Here is a 17,521-nt window from a genome sequence, read left to right as displayed (position 1 = left end):
ATAATCTGAGCAAGACATATATACAATTTATTAAAAACAAATGAACACATTAAAATTTCACTATTTTACAATCTAAATTCTAGCAACATATACAAATACTGAGTGACTACAGTACATGCCGAGGTAAGAAAAGTACATTCTGGGAGAATATCACTGACGCTCAAACCATTTTTATTTCCAATATGTATTTCACTACATGTTTGTTTCCACTTTTCCCAGTGCCACAAAAAAAAAACAACACACACACACACACACAAGTTGGATTACATGAGAATTGGTGCCACAGTTGACTTTAAAGCATTTTAATAACCATCCAACTCTTCGATTTTGCAGTTTAGGGACTTCAAGTTCAGAACCAAAAAGCAGAGAATCGTTTCATGTGACATGATGTTTCTATAGACCTCTTGCTCTCTAGGTGACAGTGCAGAGCCAGGGCAAAGGTGTTTAAGCTTTGTCACTTTCCACAGCTTTGTGGCCACATTCATATTTAGATAAGCTCGGACTCTGCTCCCCTCTTCTGGAGATGGGGAGAGGCAAGTGTGTATGTGTTGTCATGCTTACTGCATTAATTCTTCACTCGAACCGTTTACATCAGCGAATAAACCCATTGTTCAATGCAAAGTGCAAACAGTGAAACATGAACTTAAATAAACTGGACTAGACCCATCACATCCAACAGGATCTATTTAGATTTACAGCATTTAATAAAGTATAAGTCAGAATTCACAATATCTTAAACTGTGCTGTTTCCTAAGATCAAGTAACAGCCAAGTCAGTGTAATTTTATGAAACCTATAATGGCCACATTTGTTGTGTCTCCGGTGTATTTCTATAACTGCATTAACAGGAAGAAACTTAATCCAATACACCAGTGACTTTGAGTCTTAAATGTTGCAAGCAAAGGATAAAAATTCAAGGGAATTTTGTCAGATAAGGTTACTTTCACATTTTCAGTTGTTACTTGATTGTCTCCAAAGCTGTATATGTATCAGACATACAAATGTAGTAAAAAAAACAAAAACAAATAGAAAACCTCTACTATAAAAACCAATGAACTAAAAAGAAGTACAAAGCAGAAAAACCATTTGAATCAGGCTCAGCTCTTCATCTGGAAAGTAAAGTTTATATAAAAGTAGTAAAAACTAGATATTTTATAAAAATTATTGGTAGTTCAAGGATAGCACAGTGGCAATATGAATCGAGTCTTAAAATATGCATCATTTCAGAAAACACTTGCCTCTCTTAAAAAAAAAACAGCCCAAAACTAAACAACAACAAAAACCTCCAGGAAAAAACAATCAGGTATACACAATTAACACAAGAATAGCAAATTTCTTTGGGAAAATGAAATAGTTACCAAAAACATCTGTCTTAAAGCTTCAAACAGGTATATTACTTGAGGAAAAGTATATTCTCCGTGTACTAAGGATGAATTAAAAAATCAACTGGTTTGCTCTCTTCCCACCTGAAAAGGGATGACTGCATTAATACATGTGCTTTACATCCATATATGTTTTAATAAAAGTCTACCATCTATGTCTTTTGTTTCAAACATTTTGAAACAAAATATGTATTGATTCTTCAATGAATGAAATCGTGCCTCAAAGTTTGGAGAAGGAAAAGCCAGTGAAAATAAGGCCAACAAAACCATACCACAAAAGGACAGGAAGCCTGCAGAAATAAACAGTTCTCTTTCTGAAGCAATGTTTTAGAATACTGATATAATTCATGGAAACAAGAAAACAAATACTGTTCATCTTTATTCAAATTGAGTGAATTCTGGCAACATCATAATCTGGTGGCTCAGGCCAACAGAAGTGACTAGAACTTTATGGAAAAGTACTGTTCAACATTAAATCTATAAACAAAGGTTTATGGAAGAGGGAATGTCAAATTTATATATTTTTATCATATGATGAGCTGCTCATGTCGTCTTGCCAGTCTGAAGGCTTTTAAAGATGGTTTTACATTGTTGGCTAATAAATTACAGATGATTTCTATTTTGCCATGTCTAAAACTAGCTCTGGGCAGGTATGAACAAGTGGTGTCATGGAAGCTGCCAGGAAGTATCAAAAACAAGGCAAGAATATTCATTTGCTAGGAAGCTATAATGTCTGTTCCCTAGGTGACATACAGGACTACTCAAACCTCTTACCACACAAAGTGCACGATCACGCAGTCCTGAAAAATACACGTTAGGTTTATATTTTGTGTAACAGTTTATGGAAAACTGAAATGAAAAATTATTTTTTCTGACTAAAAATATAAAATACCTTGAGACTCAAGAAAAATGTATATGTTTGTGAATGTATAAAACCAAAAAGGACAAATTCTGGTTACTTTTTGAAGAGGTAATTTATATTACTTCTGAGTGAATAATTTTGCCTTTCACTGTGATAAATATAAGTGGGTCATGTTTACAGTATTCCCTTAGAAGCCTTCAACTTTTCGTAACTCTCCTAGGAAAAATCCCATTGCAAATAAAGTTGGGGGTGGGAGAAGAATCTCCTTTAAAGCTTTCAAATCATAAAGTTGTTCCTGTTTACACATAGAGGAGCATACTTAAAAGACATGAAGGGATCTGAATTCATGAGACTAAGGCAAGCATCACTCATCAGAAATACTCAAACGTTTTATAAACACAAGAATGGGGCAAGTCACCAAGGGCCTCAAGTGGAACACGCAAGGATGAGACCAGGCCATATACTGTGAAGCATTAAAGCTCTAAAGAGTGTCACAAAGTGAAAAAGCAATCCCCCTGCTCATTACAAGTCAGAGAATCCCAGCTATATAGATCTTAAGATGGATAAGTGGATATGGCTGCAATCAAAACAATGCTCATATCACTAATTATTAAAAAAAAATCCAGAAAAGAATATAGGAATAGAAGAGGAAATCATGATAGTACCCATCTTTCACAAACAGACTAGAATTTCAAGCCATTAGGTATTTCAAGAACAGTACCGTGCGTTATTGCCAGTCAGGCTTACAGAGCCATCTCGAGTTCATTAATGTACCTGCAGCATTGGTAATAAATACTCTCAGTGATTTTTAATTTCTCTGAAGTGCATTATAGGGAGCTTTTTCTGTATTAAAAATAGTGTTCTACAGTAGTATCAAACAGGACATTTGAAATTTAACAGGTGAGCAGTAACTGTGCCACCATAACACCTTAAAGCAAGATGGCAAGATTAGTAGTTTCCTGTACCTCAGTCACCACATTTTCCCCAACCACTTCAGTGACAGTTACATAATACATTCTATATATTACTACCACTAATAATTAAAAAAAAAAAAAAAGGCCATGTGCTTTAAAACGATGCTTTGTAAAAAGCAGCATCACCTTCAAAGGATTTCTTTAAAAACATCACATTCCCCATCCCTTCCTGCTCCTGATACTTCCTGTGTGCTCTGTGGCACTTGGTACACCAATTCATCTGGGGCAGGTGGACCTGGCTTCCCACCTTTCGGGGTATCATACTGGGCCTGGGCTGAGGAGCAGCTGTCAGTCCTGGAGAGAAGTGTATTGTAAGTTCCCACTAGTGGGGGAGGTTGGTTCCCCATAGCTTTGAAAGTGGATGTGGAGGGCAGACCAACTGAAGCTGTGGGGTGCCCTGACATGTCCATGATGATTGGGGTTGCATACTCAGGCCCCGTAATTGGGAGTGGTTCAGCATAGGCATGATAAACTTCCTGCCCTGGTGAGTTGTAAGGATCTAGGTCTGCATAGCCTGCTTCTTTTCCTTCTTCTGGTTTAAAGGTAGATCTCTGATGAAGTGTACCAACAATTCCTCCTACCAGTGGCTGAGCATACTCTGTGGATATCACAAAACAACAGAAAAGTCATTTTACTAGTAAAGAGATTGCATAATTTAGGGTGGCAGCTGCAGATTACACTAAAAGCACATTCTTTAGGGTACTTTTGTTGCCATCAATACTTAATCTGCAAGAACTTTGAAAATTAAAATTAAACATACTGTCTAGTACTTCTCATAGTAATAATATACCAGAAAGTCTCCTTCATGTAATTTTGCATATAGAATTTTCATATATGTTCTTTAGATTTACAGACAAAATATTTCTTTACTGAATATTTCATTTCTGAATTATTTTCAGAATATTTCATTGGAAAAGAAACACTCAGTTACTGGAATAAATATTAATCTTGAAAAATAATTTCAGAGATTTTTTTGAAATATTAGGAAATATTTAAAATAAGTATGTACTAGGCTAAGAGGATAAACACTGTAAGGCTTCTTCTGTCTTTCCCGCTCTCCTCTCAACATCTCGGGTCTCCCCACAAGCCTCAGTTAACATACATAATGCCCAGAGTCTTTAGAAATCAATGTCCCAACTTTACAGACAGAACATCCGAGATACAGAAATGACTCTCTGAAGAGTCACCTTTTAAAAAAGTGGTTCTACCTTTAGGAAACAATTCGTAACATGAAACGGATCAAAGAACTGTAAATCCCAAAGCACTTTATAGCAAACCTAAGCAGTTTCTCCCTCTGCCTGGTACCAGAAGGCTGCAACATAGTTACCTGCAGAGTCAGCCTGCAGCACTGTGGTGACTTCTCTTGGACTCAGGTGATTAACTTCACTGCTGCTATAGCGAACTGGGGTTTCCTCATGGTCCACTGCTTTTGCAGGAAAAAACTGCTTCATTCCTTTCCACCAACCTTCATTGTGACGGTAAGCCAAAGAGACCATTAAATAAAAACCTGTATCTCAAACAGTAGTATCAAGAGAGAAATCCTGTTGCATTTAAGCCATTTCTATAACAAATATCTCTACAAAGTTGCCTTTATAATCCAACTTTTTTTTTTTTTTTTTTTTTGCTGTGATAGACTATCCAGCACCAAGCAGTACATGGTAGAAATCTCTACCAAACACATGCAGGCAAATCACTGTGAGGATAGTACAGCCAGATACAGTATCTATTTTAAGGGTGGCTTTAATTACTTTTTTCCCAAAAAATATTTTCCAAGATCTACCCTGGGGCACTAGCTGCCCTTTTCTATCCTAGCCACAGCAGTGAACTCTCCTGGCTCCTAAGAGCTGATCCAGTAGTGAGATTGGGAAGTGAGAGACTGGTAGGGGGGCCCCTTTGGTGTCACTTGCAGCAATTCAGATGACAACTCATCATGGGAGACCTCCTAATTCCTAAACTGCTGGACTCCACTTGGTGAATAACCATGGCAGAGGACAAACACACACTGTGTCCTGGAGACCACAGTCTTGTTTCTTACTCAGTGTTCGCATGGGCCACAGAAAGCCGGTCTCCTCATGAGAAACAGATACACAGGACAAACTACACAAGTTTTCCAGAAGAAAAAGAACAGAGCTTGTTTTAAGAAATTTGTACTTTTCATTTCATTACTTATGAATTACAAGAGATTTTGCAGAAGGGTAAAAATGGTGAGAACTGAAGAGTAATGCCATTGTTCTAACAGTGTCGCGGAGTTCACCTGGGCCTGAGAATGACTCTTTTTTCACTACTGCCCCCTGTAGGGGAGGGACATCCCTCTGATAGAAATGAGATGCAAAGACCATGTGAGTTACCTGCCCGGTCCCAGTAAGGTAAATCATAGGTGCCTTCAGTTTTTTTCTTTCTGGAAAAATACAGAAGAGAAGTTAGCAAATAGAGTAAATTCACTGGTAAGCCTGCTCCCCCTACCCCACAACAGGCCCTGGTATGTGATATTCCCCTTCCTGTGTCCAAGTGTTCTCATTGTTCAATTCCCACCTATGAGTGAGAACATGTGGTGTTTGGTTTTTTGTCCTTGGGACAGTTTGCTGAGAATGATGGTTTCCAGCTTCCTCCATGTCCCTACAAAGGACATGAACTCATCATTTTTTATGGCTGCATAGTATTCCATGGTATATATGTGCCACATTTTCTTAATCCAGTCTATCACTGTTGGACATTTGGGTTGGTTCCAAGTCTTTGCTATTTTGAATAATGCTGCCATGAACATATGTGTGCATGTGTCTCTATAGCAGCATTAATCCTTTCGGTATATACCCAGTAATGGGATGGCTGGGTCAAATGGTATTTCTAGTTCTAGATCCCTGAGGAATCACCACACTGACTTCCACAATGGTTGAACTAGTTTACAGTCCTATCAACAGTGTAAAAATGTTCCTATTTCTCCACATCCTCTCCAGCACCTGTTGTTTCCTCACTTTTTAATGATCACCATTCTAACTGGTATGAGATGGTAACTCATTGTGGTTTTGATTTGCATTTCTCTGACGGCCAGTGATGATGAGCATTTTTTCATGTGTTTGTTGGCTGCATAAATGTCTTCTTTTGAGAAGTATCTGTTCATATCCTTCGCCCACTTGTTGATGGGGTTATTTGTTTTTTTTCTTGTAAATTTGTTTGAGTTCTTTGTAGATTCTGGGTATTAGCCCTTTGTCAGATAAGTAGATTGCAAAAATTTTCTCCCATTCTGTAGGTTGCCTGCTCACTCTGATGGTAGTTTCTTTTGCTGTGCAGAAGCTCTTTAGTTTAATTGGATCCCATTTGTCAATTCTGGCTTTTGTTGCCATTGCTTTTGGTGTTTTAGACATGAAGTCCATGCCTGTGTCCTGAATGGTATTGCCTAGGTTTTCTTCTAGGGTTTTTATGGTTTTAGGTCTAACATTTAAGTCTTTAATCCATCTTGAATTGATTTTTGTATAAGGTGTAAGGAAGGGATCCAGTTTCAGCTTTCTACATATGGCTAGCCAGTTTTCCCAGCACCATTTATTAAATAGGGAATCCTTTCACCATTTCTTCTTTTTGTCAGGTTTGTCAAAGATCAGATGGTTGTAGATGTGTGGTATTATTTCTGAGGGCTCTGTTCTATTCCATTGGTCTATATCTCTGTTTTGGTCCCAGTACCATGCTGTTTTGGTTACTGTAGCCTTGTAGTATAGTTTGAAGTCAGGTAACGTGATACCTCCAGCTTTGTTCTTTTGGCTTAGGATTGTCTTGGCAATGTGGGCTCTTTTTTGGTTCCATATGAACTTTAATGTAGTTTTTTCCAATTCTGTGAAGAAAGTCATTGGTAGCTTGATGGGGATGGCATTGAATCTATAAATTACCTTGGGAAGTATGGCCATTTTCATGATATTGATTCTTCCTATCCATGAGCATGGAAAGTTCTTCCATTTGTTTGTGTCCTCTTTTATTTCATTGAGCAGTGGTTTGTAGTTCTCCTTGAAGAGGTCCTTCACATCCCTTGTAAGCTGGATTCCTAGGTATTTTATTCTCTTTGAAGCAATTGTGAATGGGAGTTCACTCATGATTTGGCTCTCTGTTTGTCTGTTATTGGTGTATAAGAATGCTTGTGATTTTTGCGCATTGATTTTGTACCCTGAGACTTCACTGAAGTTGCTTAACAGCTTAAGAAGATTTTGGGCGGAGACGATGAGGTTTTCTAAATACACAATCATGTTATCTGCAAACAGGGACAAACTGACTTCTTCTTTTCCTAACTGAATACCCTTTATTTCTTTCTCTTGCCTGATCGCCCTGGCCAGAACTTCCAACACTATGTTGAATAGGAGTGGTGAGAGAGGGCATCCCTGTCTTGTGCCAGTTTTCAAAGGGAATGCTTCCAGTTTTTGCCCATTCAGTATGATATTGGCTGTGGGTTTGTCATACATAGCTCTTATTATTTTGGGATAAGTCCCATCAATACCTAATTTATTGAGAGTTTTTAGCATGAAGGGCTGTTGAATTTCGTCAAAGGCCTTTTCTGCATCTGTTGAGATAATCATGTAGTTTTTGTCTTTGGTTCTGTTTATATGCTGGGTTACGTTTATTTATTTGTGTATATTGAACCAGCCTTGCATCCCAGGGATGAAGCCCACTTGATCATGGTGGATAAGCTTTTTGATGTGCTGCTGGATTCGGTTTGCCAGTATTTTATTGAGGATTTTTGCGTTGATGTTCATCAGGGATATTGGTCTAAAATTCTCTTTTTTGGTTGTGTCTCTGCCAGGCTTTTGTATCAGGATGATGCTGGCCTCATAAAATGAGTTAGGGAGGACTCCCTCTTTTTCTATTGATTGGAATAGTTTCAGAAGGAATGGTACCAGCTCTTCCTTGTACCTCTGGTAGAATTCGGCTGTGAATCCGTCTGGTCCTGGACTTTTTTCGTTGGTAGGCTATTAATTATTGCCTCAATTTCAGAGCCTGTTATTGGTCTATTCAGGGATTCAACTTCTTCCTGGTTTAGTCTTGGGAGGGTGTATGTGTCTAGGAATTTATCCATTTCTTCTAGATTTTCTAGTTTATTTGCGTAGAGGTTTTTATAGTATTCTCTGATGGTAGTTTGTATTTCTGTGGGATCGGTGGTGATATTCCCTTTATCATTTTTTATTGTGTCTATTTGATTCTTCTCTCTTTTCTTCTTTATTAGTCTTGCTAGCAGTCTATCAATTTTGTTGATCTTTTCAAAAAACCAGCTCCTGGATTCACTGATTTCTTGAAGGGTTTTTTTGTGTCTCTATCTCCTTCAGTTCTGCTCTGATCTTAGTTATTTCTGGCCTTCTGCAGCTTTTGAATGTGTTTGCTCTTGCTTCTGTAGTTCTTTTAATTGTGATGTTAGGGTGTCCATTTTAGAACTTTCCTGCTTTCTCTTGTGGGCATTTAGTGCTATAAATTTCCCTCTACACACTGCTTTGAATGTGTCCCAGAGATTCTAGTATGTTGTGTCTTTGTTCTCATTGGTTTCAAAGAATATCTTTATTTCTGCCTTCATTTCCTTATGTACCCAGTAGTCATTCAGGAGCAGGTTGTTCAGTTTCCATGTAGTTGAGAGGTTTTGAATGAGTTTCTTAATCCCGAGCTCTAGTTTGATTGCACTGTGGTCTGAGAGACAGTTTATCATAATTTCTGTTCTTTTACATTTGCTGATGAGTGCTTTACTTTCAACTATGTGGTCAATTAAAAATATGGAAAGCTTCACGAATTTGCGTGTCATCCTTGCACAGGGGCCATGCTAATCTTCTCTGTATCGTTCCAATTTTAGTATATGTGCTGCCGAAGTGAGCACCACAAATGTGGTTTTCATAAAAAGCCCAAGCCATGTGCTTTTCCTACTAGGAAACATTCTCCAGTATAAGACTATATTTTTGATACTAAATGCATCCTCATTTTAAAGCATAGGTATACTTATTTCATTATTTCAAAGTACAGTATAATATAAAATTTGTGAAAAAGATAATAGGTGTTGAAGATGTTAATGAAACACTTGAATGGAAAAGAAATAATAAAATATACTGATTAAACACCTTTCTCTCTGAAAATGCTCTAATCATCATATGATTTAGAAATAAAAAAATAAATAAATCATCTTTTCTAAATAGAAGTTAGATGCCCTATATGACTAGGACAACAAATTTATGGCATCAATATTAGCCATAGGTTGTACTATAAAGGATTTTATACACATAAGTGACAAAGCTTCCGGTTACTTATTCATCACATATGAAGTGCTTAGAATTAGCTCTGGATTCAATAAGCTGCAGCTGTTTTTATTATCATTCTCTTCCTCCCTATTTTCCACAGCACATTAATGGTATCTGCTCCTTTACTCCTTGTCATAAAGCCACTCATCAGTGATTTCAACTACATTCCTAACAGTAACTTCATTTCTCCAGCTTAGATCGTGTCCTTAACACCAGGTGTGTGGTCGAATTGCCTCAGGAGTCTGGATGTCCACAGGGTCCTTTCAACACTATCCCAAACTGACCTCAGGCTCTGTCTGACTCCTGCCCTCTCAACAGCAGCACTCCTCAGTCCTCCCCCTCACACCCTGTGCTTTAATAACAGTGAGTCATACTTTATTTATTATGTGTTCAGAGCAGCAGTGGGTAAGAGCACGATCTCTCAAGTCTGGTCCAAAACTCCCCTCTGCCTATGTACTAGCCGAGTGACCTTGGGCAAGTTATTTATGTTGTGTCTCATTTTCTCCTTCTGTAAAATGGGGCTTATTATAGTGCCTGCTTCGTAGATTGTTTGAGGATTAAATTAATTAATACAGGTATTTAGAATAATTTGCGTAGAGGTGCATGTTGTCAAGACTGGGCATGTGGTGATAACTGCAGAAGCTTTTGCAGATACACAAAAGCTTGTTATACTATTCATTCCATCTGTGTAGAGATGTGAAATTTTCCTAAATTTTTAAATCACTAAAAATTGAAAATAGAAAATACAGGTATTTAGAATAATTATGTAGAATAGTGACTAAGATTAGCCTTCAATTTTCTATAAAAATTAGCTACTGCTGCTGCGGGCCTCACCACTACTATCACTGTTGTTGCTAAGTTCCTTAAATGCATCATACTCTCTCCTCTTTGGAATTTCCTAAAGTCCTTTCCTTTCCCTATTGTTCTCATACTAATCTGCTGTGTCTCTGCTTAGACAGCCTGCTCATGAAGCTGGGATCCACTAGCTTCCTCCCATGGTATATATTCTATGGTTGGTGTTACAGCTGGGAGTTTTTTTTGCATTGCATCCGTTCCTAATCTGTAAGCTTTGGCGTTCATCACTGGAATCCCCAGCACATGGCTCAATACTTGACACAGGGTAACAACCAAGTATTCAAATATTTGTTGCATGGCTGAACAAATGAAGTCATTTTCATTCTCCACCAAAACTGTCCCTCCTGCTCTGTTATCTCAACTCATGACACCTCTACTGGTCTAACTGCACAAGCCAGAAACCTCAGATTCCTCCTGTATCACTTCTTCCTTACTAGACAACTAGTCATACAACCTGTCAATGCTACTGGGAAACATCTCCACTCCATCTCTTCTCCCTTTCCTAGAATCAGTGTGTTATGTGCCTGCCTGGCCTCAGTGGTTTCCTAACTCATCTTGCTAAGTCTCTCAGCCTCTCTCCTCTTCAATCTACCCTTCAAAACTGCCCCCATCTTTGTACAATCATCTGACAATATCACCTCTTTACTTGACACTCAAGTGACTTTCCATCTATAGAATAAAATCTAAATTTCTCTCTTCCAGAAAAGCCTTTCCTGATCCAGGCCCAGACTGCACCTCTATGGTTATTTCTCAGGACTCTCCCACGCCAAGCGTACATGCAATGACTCACTATTTTGCCTACATTCCGTATCTCTGTGCCTTCACTAAAACAATTTGCTCAGGTTGGGCCATTCTCTACTGCTATGGTCTGAATATTTGCATCTCTCCAAAATTCATATGTTGAAATCCTAACCCCCATTAGAAAGTGGGGCTTTGGTAAGTGATTAGGTCATGAAGGCAGAGTCCTCATGAATGGGATTGGTGCCCTTACAGGAAAGGCCTGAGAGAGCTTGTTTATCCCTTCCACCATGAGAGGATCGGGCAAGAAAGCACTGTTGATGAATGAGCCAGACGGCAGGCCCTCACTAGTCATCGCATCTGCAGTGTTTTGATCTTGGACTTCTCAGCCTCCAGAACTGTGAGAAATCAATTCTATTATTTATAAGTCAGCCAGGTTATGGTATTTTCTTATAGCATCCCGAACAAAGACATCTACCTTCCTCTATCTAGCCAACTACAACTCCTTTAAGGCAAAGCAAGCCAAACTTGAGGATTCCCCTTTCCTGAAGAAAAAACTTCAGTTAGTTCTCATGATTCATAACTCATCAAACCACATGATATAGTTCCTTGTTAGTCAACCCTGCTAAACACTTCAGAGAAAGGAATTGTGTCTCATTCTTTAAGTAAATGTAACTATCATGTGTCAGAAATTGTTCATATTAATGTACATATCCCAGTGTATAATGCAGAACTTGATACAAAAAAGGTACTTAGTAACTGATTGTGGAATTGAACTTACTTATTTTTAATGGGAATAAAGGAGAAGCATGAAATTTTCATTTTAATAACTACCTTAACTCTCACTCTCAAACAGGTAAACATTTTGTGTGTAGTTCATCTTCTATATTTAGCTTCTACTTCACATTTGGTAGTTTTGGACTCAGGTGAACTAGTTATGTACTAACCTGTTTCTCCAGTGCCAAGCACACACTAATATGAGAATGAGAGTAGTGAGGACCATGACCAGCACAGGGACAAGAACTGCAGCCAGCGCTACATCTGAAGTTACAAGGACAAAAACAGACAAACAAAAGCCATATTAACACCAAAGGCAGAAATCACTAGGGAGAATTAACCACATCATCTTTCAACATTTTTCTACCTCACAGAAATACCATAAACGTTATTTGTCAAGACTGGGCATGTGGTGGTAACTGAAGAAGCTTTTGCAGATACACAAAAGCCTGTTACACTATTCATTCCATCTGTGTAGAGATGTGAAATTTTCCTAAATTTTTAAATCACTAAAATGAAATTGAAAGACAAATGAAAAATTGGGAAAATATATTTTCTACATATGAGAAGAGTTACTGTAAATAATTATTATATTGTAGGGCATTACAAGTCAAATCCAAACACTTAAGAGAAAAATCAGTAGAGATTAACTAGCAATACATTAAAAAATACAAGTAACCATTAAATATGTTAGCTTCACTAGTAATCAAAGAAATACAAGTTAAACAACCAACACAAAAAAAGTTAAAACAACAAAATACTACTTTTGCTAATCAAAGTGGCAACTATTTAAAACAACAACTAAATTGATGAACAGGCTACCAGGAAACAGTTATTTTTTAATGGAAATATAAACTGATACTATCTCACTGATTGGCATTTTTGGGCAATATGTACAAAAATCTATTGGCAATTCCATTCCTAGAATTTATTCTCAGAAACTAAAAAAAGATGCATCCTTAAAGATGTTCTCCCTGTTTCTGCAGAAGAGTGAAAAATTGGAAATAATCCAAATGCCCAAAAATGAGAAGGAATAAATCATGGTATCCTCCTTACAAGAGAAAATAATCCAGCAATTGAAATGATGTTACATCATAATGGCAAAACATTCATATATATATATGGGAAGGTAACAATGTGGTGTTAAGAAAGTCAATTGGAAATGTGTGTGTGAACAGGTCAGAAGCCAGCATAATGCTGGAACTGGGAGAGATTTAGGGATCATTTAATCCCCTAATTTCACTCCAGAGATAAGGAATTCTGGGCCCAGATATAGAAAATGATCTGCCTAAGGTCACTTGGGATATTAGTTTGTCGCTCAACCCCCTACCTGCCATGAAGATGATAATAGCAGCACCTGCTGATATTTACTGGGGGCTCAGAGCCAGACACTGCAATGAGTCTAACCTGCAGCATCTTTATTCCTTAAAACAACTGTATCCAAAAGAGAGAAAGAGGCTGAAGATATAGGAGAGGGAGAGGATAATCAGTAAGATCGGGTCTGTGAGAGGTGGATGGAGGGGAACCAGGGCACAGGTGATATAATCAGCCTTGGGCAACATAAGGAAGCCCCCTTTTCACTGCAGTGAACAGAGGATACAGATAGGTTTGTAGCCTCCACAAAAAGGGAGTTTCACTGGAAGGAAACTCCCTACTTTCTCTGTGAAGTTGGAGTGGTAACTGAGAGTGGGTGAAGATATCTGGGTGAAAGGTTTGAAAATAAGGGGAACATTTAAAATAGCTACAGCTGAGAACAGACAGAAGAGCTACTGCAGCCTTTCAGAAGGACAGCCAGCTGGTGCCACGGGCCCCCCTGAGGGAGGACCTGGAAACTACAGAGGCACAAATCTCACTATGACATAATCTTTTCCATGAAATCACTCTCAGCCTGGCTGTAAAAATGGAGAAGTCCATAAACAGAAATAATGACTTAGACTAGAAAGCACTCAGAATTCACAACGGTAAGTGTGTTTTTTTCCGTAAGATTAGTGAGACAAGAGAAGATAATCAAGTTTAGATGGATGCTGTGTGATTTAATCAGAGGCTTTAAAACATCTTCTTAGGTTCAAAAAATAAATTTATATACTACCATCCCCCCAAAAAAGAGACAGGAGGTCTTTGAGAAGACCAACTCATTCTTTGTTATTCTTTTTGGGCATACAGGGATCCTAATTCTGGAAGGAAATTATTTAACTAAGGACTCTTTTTCGCCTTCAGGTTCTGAGATGCAATCAGATTTTAAGATGAGCAACACTTTTCAGTGACTGATCTCCATCTAGGCACGTGGTCTGGGATTCTGCCTAAGTACATGCCTTCTGACAACTGGTAAGCAGTTAAAAGATGCTGAGATCTCCTGCCTCTGAGAACTCTTGATTCTCTCTAGCTCTACCTGTAGCACGAGAAAGTAATTCGTCTTTATGAAAATGCTTCAGAAGATGGGAAAGAAACCAACATGGGGAAAGTCAGAGAAAGTTATCTGAATCCAGGCAAACTTTCAAAAAATGAGAATGACTGAAGTTCTATGTGGCACAAATTACTTTGGATGAACTGCTTTCTCTCTCTGCACTTTCCTGAAAACAAGTAAGCTTTTTATGTGAGAACCCTGATACTTAGTCTACTATGACATTGACACTTTTTTTAATTCAATTGAAATTTTGTTTTTCAACAACTAGTAAGACTACTACGTTTTATATATTTTGAGGCCTTATTTATCACTGATAACAAAACTTGAAAGTAAATTCTAATAAATTTGTATTTATAATCTTAAAAAATATAATTGCAAACACTTAAAAAGAGACCAAAGTTTTTTTTTATGAATATGTTAACTCAGAGTATTTTTAAACAATTATTAGTTTCTACTAAAAGTTCTGTTTTTATTTTCCCCTGTTTGCCATCAAGTTCCCTATCCATTAAATTAATATATTATCAAGGGAAACAAGTTTGTTTCCTGCTATGATTTCAGTTATTTCTAGAAAATATTGTATTTCTAAGCCTGAGAGTCAACATGTTTAGCTGTAAGGAAAAATAAATCACAAGAGGCGGCCTGCAACACCATGGCCTTCTCTAAATATTTAAAGAGCAATTCTACATGGCAGCAGAGACTACAACTTAGATCAATGCAGTCTTTTCCTATGAAAAAAAATAATTTTTTTTTTTGCTATACTTAAAAACTATAGTTGGAAGAAAATAAACTGAAGGTTTAAAAATGCCCGTGAAAACTTTAGTTAAAAACAAAACAATACTATGTACTAGGCGTTCATTTCCATGTTTGCATACCTTTGGTTACATTTGGAGTTACGGTAGTATTTTTGATATCAGGACTGGCAGTTGTTTGTTCTGTCTGTGCAGGAAATTCATTGCTACTGCGAGGTTGTAGTGGTTGCGTAAATTTTGGGGCACGACCTTTAAAAAAGTTTCAAAAGCTCTTTACTTTTTAATCTGTACCAACTTGATTAACATAAACTTATCTGATAATGCTTTTCATATATTTTTGGAAAGTTGCGCCATAAATCCAAGGAATATCAAATTCTCACATTAAAAACAGGCATACCTTTGGCTATTTTTGGAGGGGCTGTAGTGTTTTTGAGGTCATTGCTGTTCCGAGGAGGTGGAGGTTGAGTAAGTTTTGGAGGACGACCTTGAAAAATGGTTTAGAAAAATTTAAACATTTTGTTTTTAAAAATCATAACTAAAAATAGTAATGCTAAATGTCTTCAATATTTCCTAAAGTATTTAATTCTGCAGAATAATTTTAACTCTCAGAGAGAAATATATTGGAAGGATAAATATTATACTCTGCAATAAATGCACAAATATGCCAGGATTTCTCAGTTTTTAAATAATTAAATCATCTGAAAATAATCTTAGGAAGAAGAATAATGGGGTGGAAAGTGATGTTGAATGCTAAAGCTATAAAGGAGTCATCCATATTTTGATATAGTACTTATTCAATTCATTTAATAATTATTTATGGAGGGCCAACGATGTGTCAGGCATTGTGGTAGCCTTTGGGGGTACAAAAGTAAACAGTATATTAAAATGTATAATATTGAGATAAATTATTCTTGCTTTAAATGTATTGTTACAATCTTTTATGCTTATGTTAAACAAATATTACAGTATATGAGACCTGATTTAAAATTATTAGGATTGAGACTAAATTTGGAAAGTGATCTCATTTACATTATCTCATGAATGATGCTATTTCTTCTTCCACTTATAATTTTGGAAACCATTCTGATAAGTAACTTTTTAATATGGTAACCATTTATTTTTTTAACATCCGTTTAAGAAGATATTGTAATTAGAGTTTAACCAGAAAAACACTCACATTATTAATTACTCTCTCTGAGAACAGCAAAACCATTTTAAATTGGCAATCCAGTAAAAATAACATATCTTAAACACACTGTCTCTTTACCTTTAGGAATAAACTGACATCCAAGCAGCTCCATTTTCATGGCAATTTTCTGCTGCCATTGGGTAGGATTCACTCTAATAAAACGTGCAATAATTGGTGGTAAAAAGTTATTACGCACATCCTGGTGATAATCTTTGTTTCCTTGAAATATCTTTAAAAAAACAACAACAAATTGGTACTTCAAATCAATAGAGGTCAGGGCTAAATTTCTCCACTTAAACATGTTTTTGTTCTTTGCTCTAGGCCTTAAATTACATCTGTAAAGTATGACAATAAGGATTAATTTTTAAGAAAATAATCATAATTTGGAAAACTATTAAGATGCTGCACATTTTTATCAAAAGTTTATAAAAGAAAAATATTTAATATAGAAATGATTTTAAGATGATTTAAGAACTTAACAAGAGGGCTAACTTGGCATTTGGGTAAAAGGTTTCAAATCCAGTGAGACAATTTATCCTATTAATAAATTAGTAACTCTAGTCCTGTGGAATTACCAACTATTTAAATATATTAATTTTTATTTTTAAAGTAAAACAAAATTGATCATGCCAGGTCTTAGGGGAAATATTTTGCTTGTGTACTTTTCATAATTTTTCTCTCAACAGGCTGAAGGTGAACATATACTAAGGAACATATACTAACAAACATAACAGATATATACCTCCACCTACTGGATAAACTGCATAAAGACAGTTCTCCTATTATCCCGGTTTTCGTTCCATGCTGCTATTTAAACTAGAAGTGACTTTGAAATGCTATTTTATGCTTAAATTATTAATTATTTTTAGAGATAGAGTCTTCCTCTGTCATCCAAGGAATGCACTGGCGGGATCATAGCACAATACAGCCTAGAACTCCTGGGCTCAAAAGATCCTCCCACCTCAGCCTCCTGAGTAGCTAGGACTACAGAGGCACATGCCAACATGTGTGGCAATATTTACTTATTTATTTAGAAAAGAGGTCTCGCTTTGTTGCCCAGGCTAGTGTGCAGTGGCGCAATCTTGGCTTACTGCAGCCTCTTCCTCCCAAGTTCAAGCAACTCTCCTGCCTCAGCCTCCTGAGTAGCTGGGATTACAGGTGTACACCAACACGCCCAGCTAATTTTTGTATTTTTAGTAGAGACAGGGTTTTACCATGTTGACCTCAAGGCATCCACCTGCCTCAGCCTCCCAAAGTGCTGAGATTTAAATCAAAGTGGTGATTTTTTATTTTTGTAGAAAGGGGTCTTGCTATGCTGCTCAGGCTGGTCTCAAACTCCTG

General features: G+C 37.1%; 1 protein-coding gene and 1 non-coding gene across 3 annotated transcripts in view; both read right to left on the bottom strand.

The window, feature by feature from the left end:
• Positions 1-685: 685 nt before the first annotated feature.
• DCBLD2 (discoidin, CUB and LCCL domain containing 2) overlaps positions 686-17,521 on the bottom strand; it is a 101,599-nt gene continuing 84,763 nt past the window's right edge. For both annotated transcript variants that reach the window (XM_009238658.4, XM_054551194.2), the window contains 7 exons: positions 16,259-16,409; positions 15,389-15,475; positions 15,115-15,240; positions 12,009-12,102; positions 5,566-5,615; positions 4,545-4,682; positions 686-3,815 (listed from right to left, as the gene is read on the bottom strand). In XM_009238658.4, the coding sequence (XP_009236933.4) occupies positions 3,346-3,815; positions 4,545-4,682; positions 5,566-5,615; positions 12,009-12,102; positions 15,115-15,240; positions 15,389-15,475; positions 16,259-16,409 (1,116 nt within the window). In that variant the 3' untranslated portion in view covers positions 686-3,345. The remainder of the gene's footprint in view (positions 3,816-4,544; positions 4,683-5,565; positions 5,616-12,008; positions 12,103-15,114; positions 15,241-15,388; positions 15,476-16,258; positions 16,410-17,521) is intronic.
• On the bottom strand, positions 8,947-9,053 carry LOC112132787 (U6 spliceosomal RNA). Its single transcript, XR_002914509.2, has one exon. It is a non-coding gene; the product is annotated as a U6 spliceosomal RNA (small nuclear RNA).

Source organism: Pongo abelii, chromosome 2 (assembly GCF_028885655.2).
Source record: "Pongo abelii isolate AG06213 chromosome 2, NHGRI_mPonAbe1-v2.0_pri, whole genome shotgun sequence".
Lineage (NCBI taxonomy): Eukaryota > Metazoa > Chordata > Mammalia > Primates > Hominidae > Pongo > Pongo abelii.
Note: the sequence above shows the minus strand (reverse complement) of the source record. Positions and strands in the feature narration are given on the sequence as shown.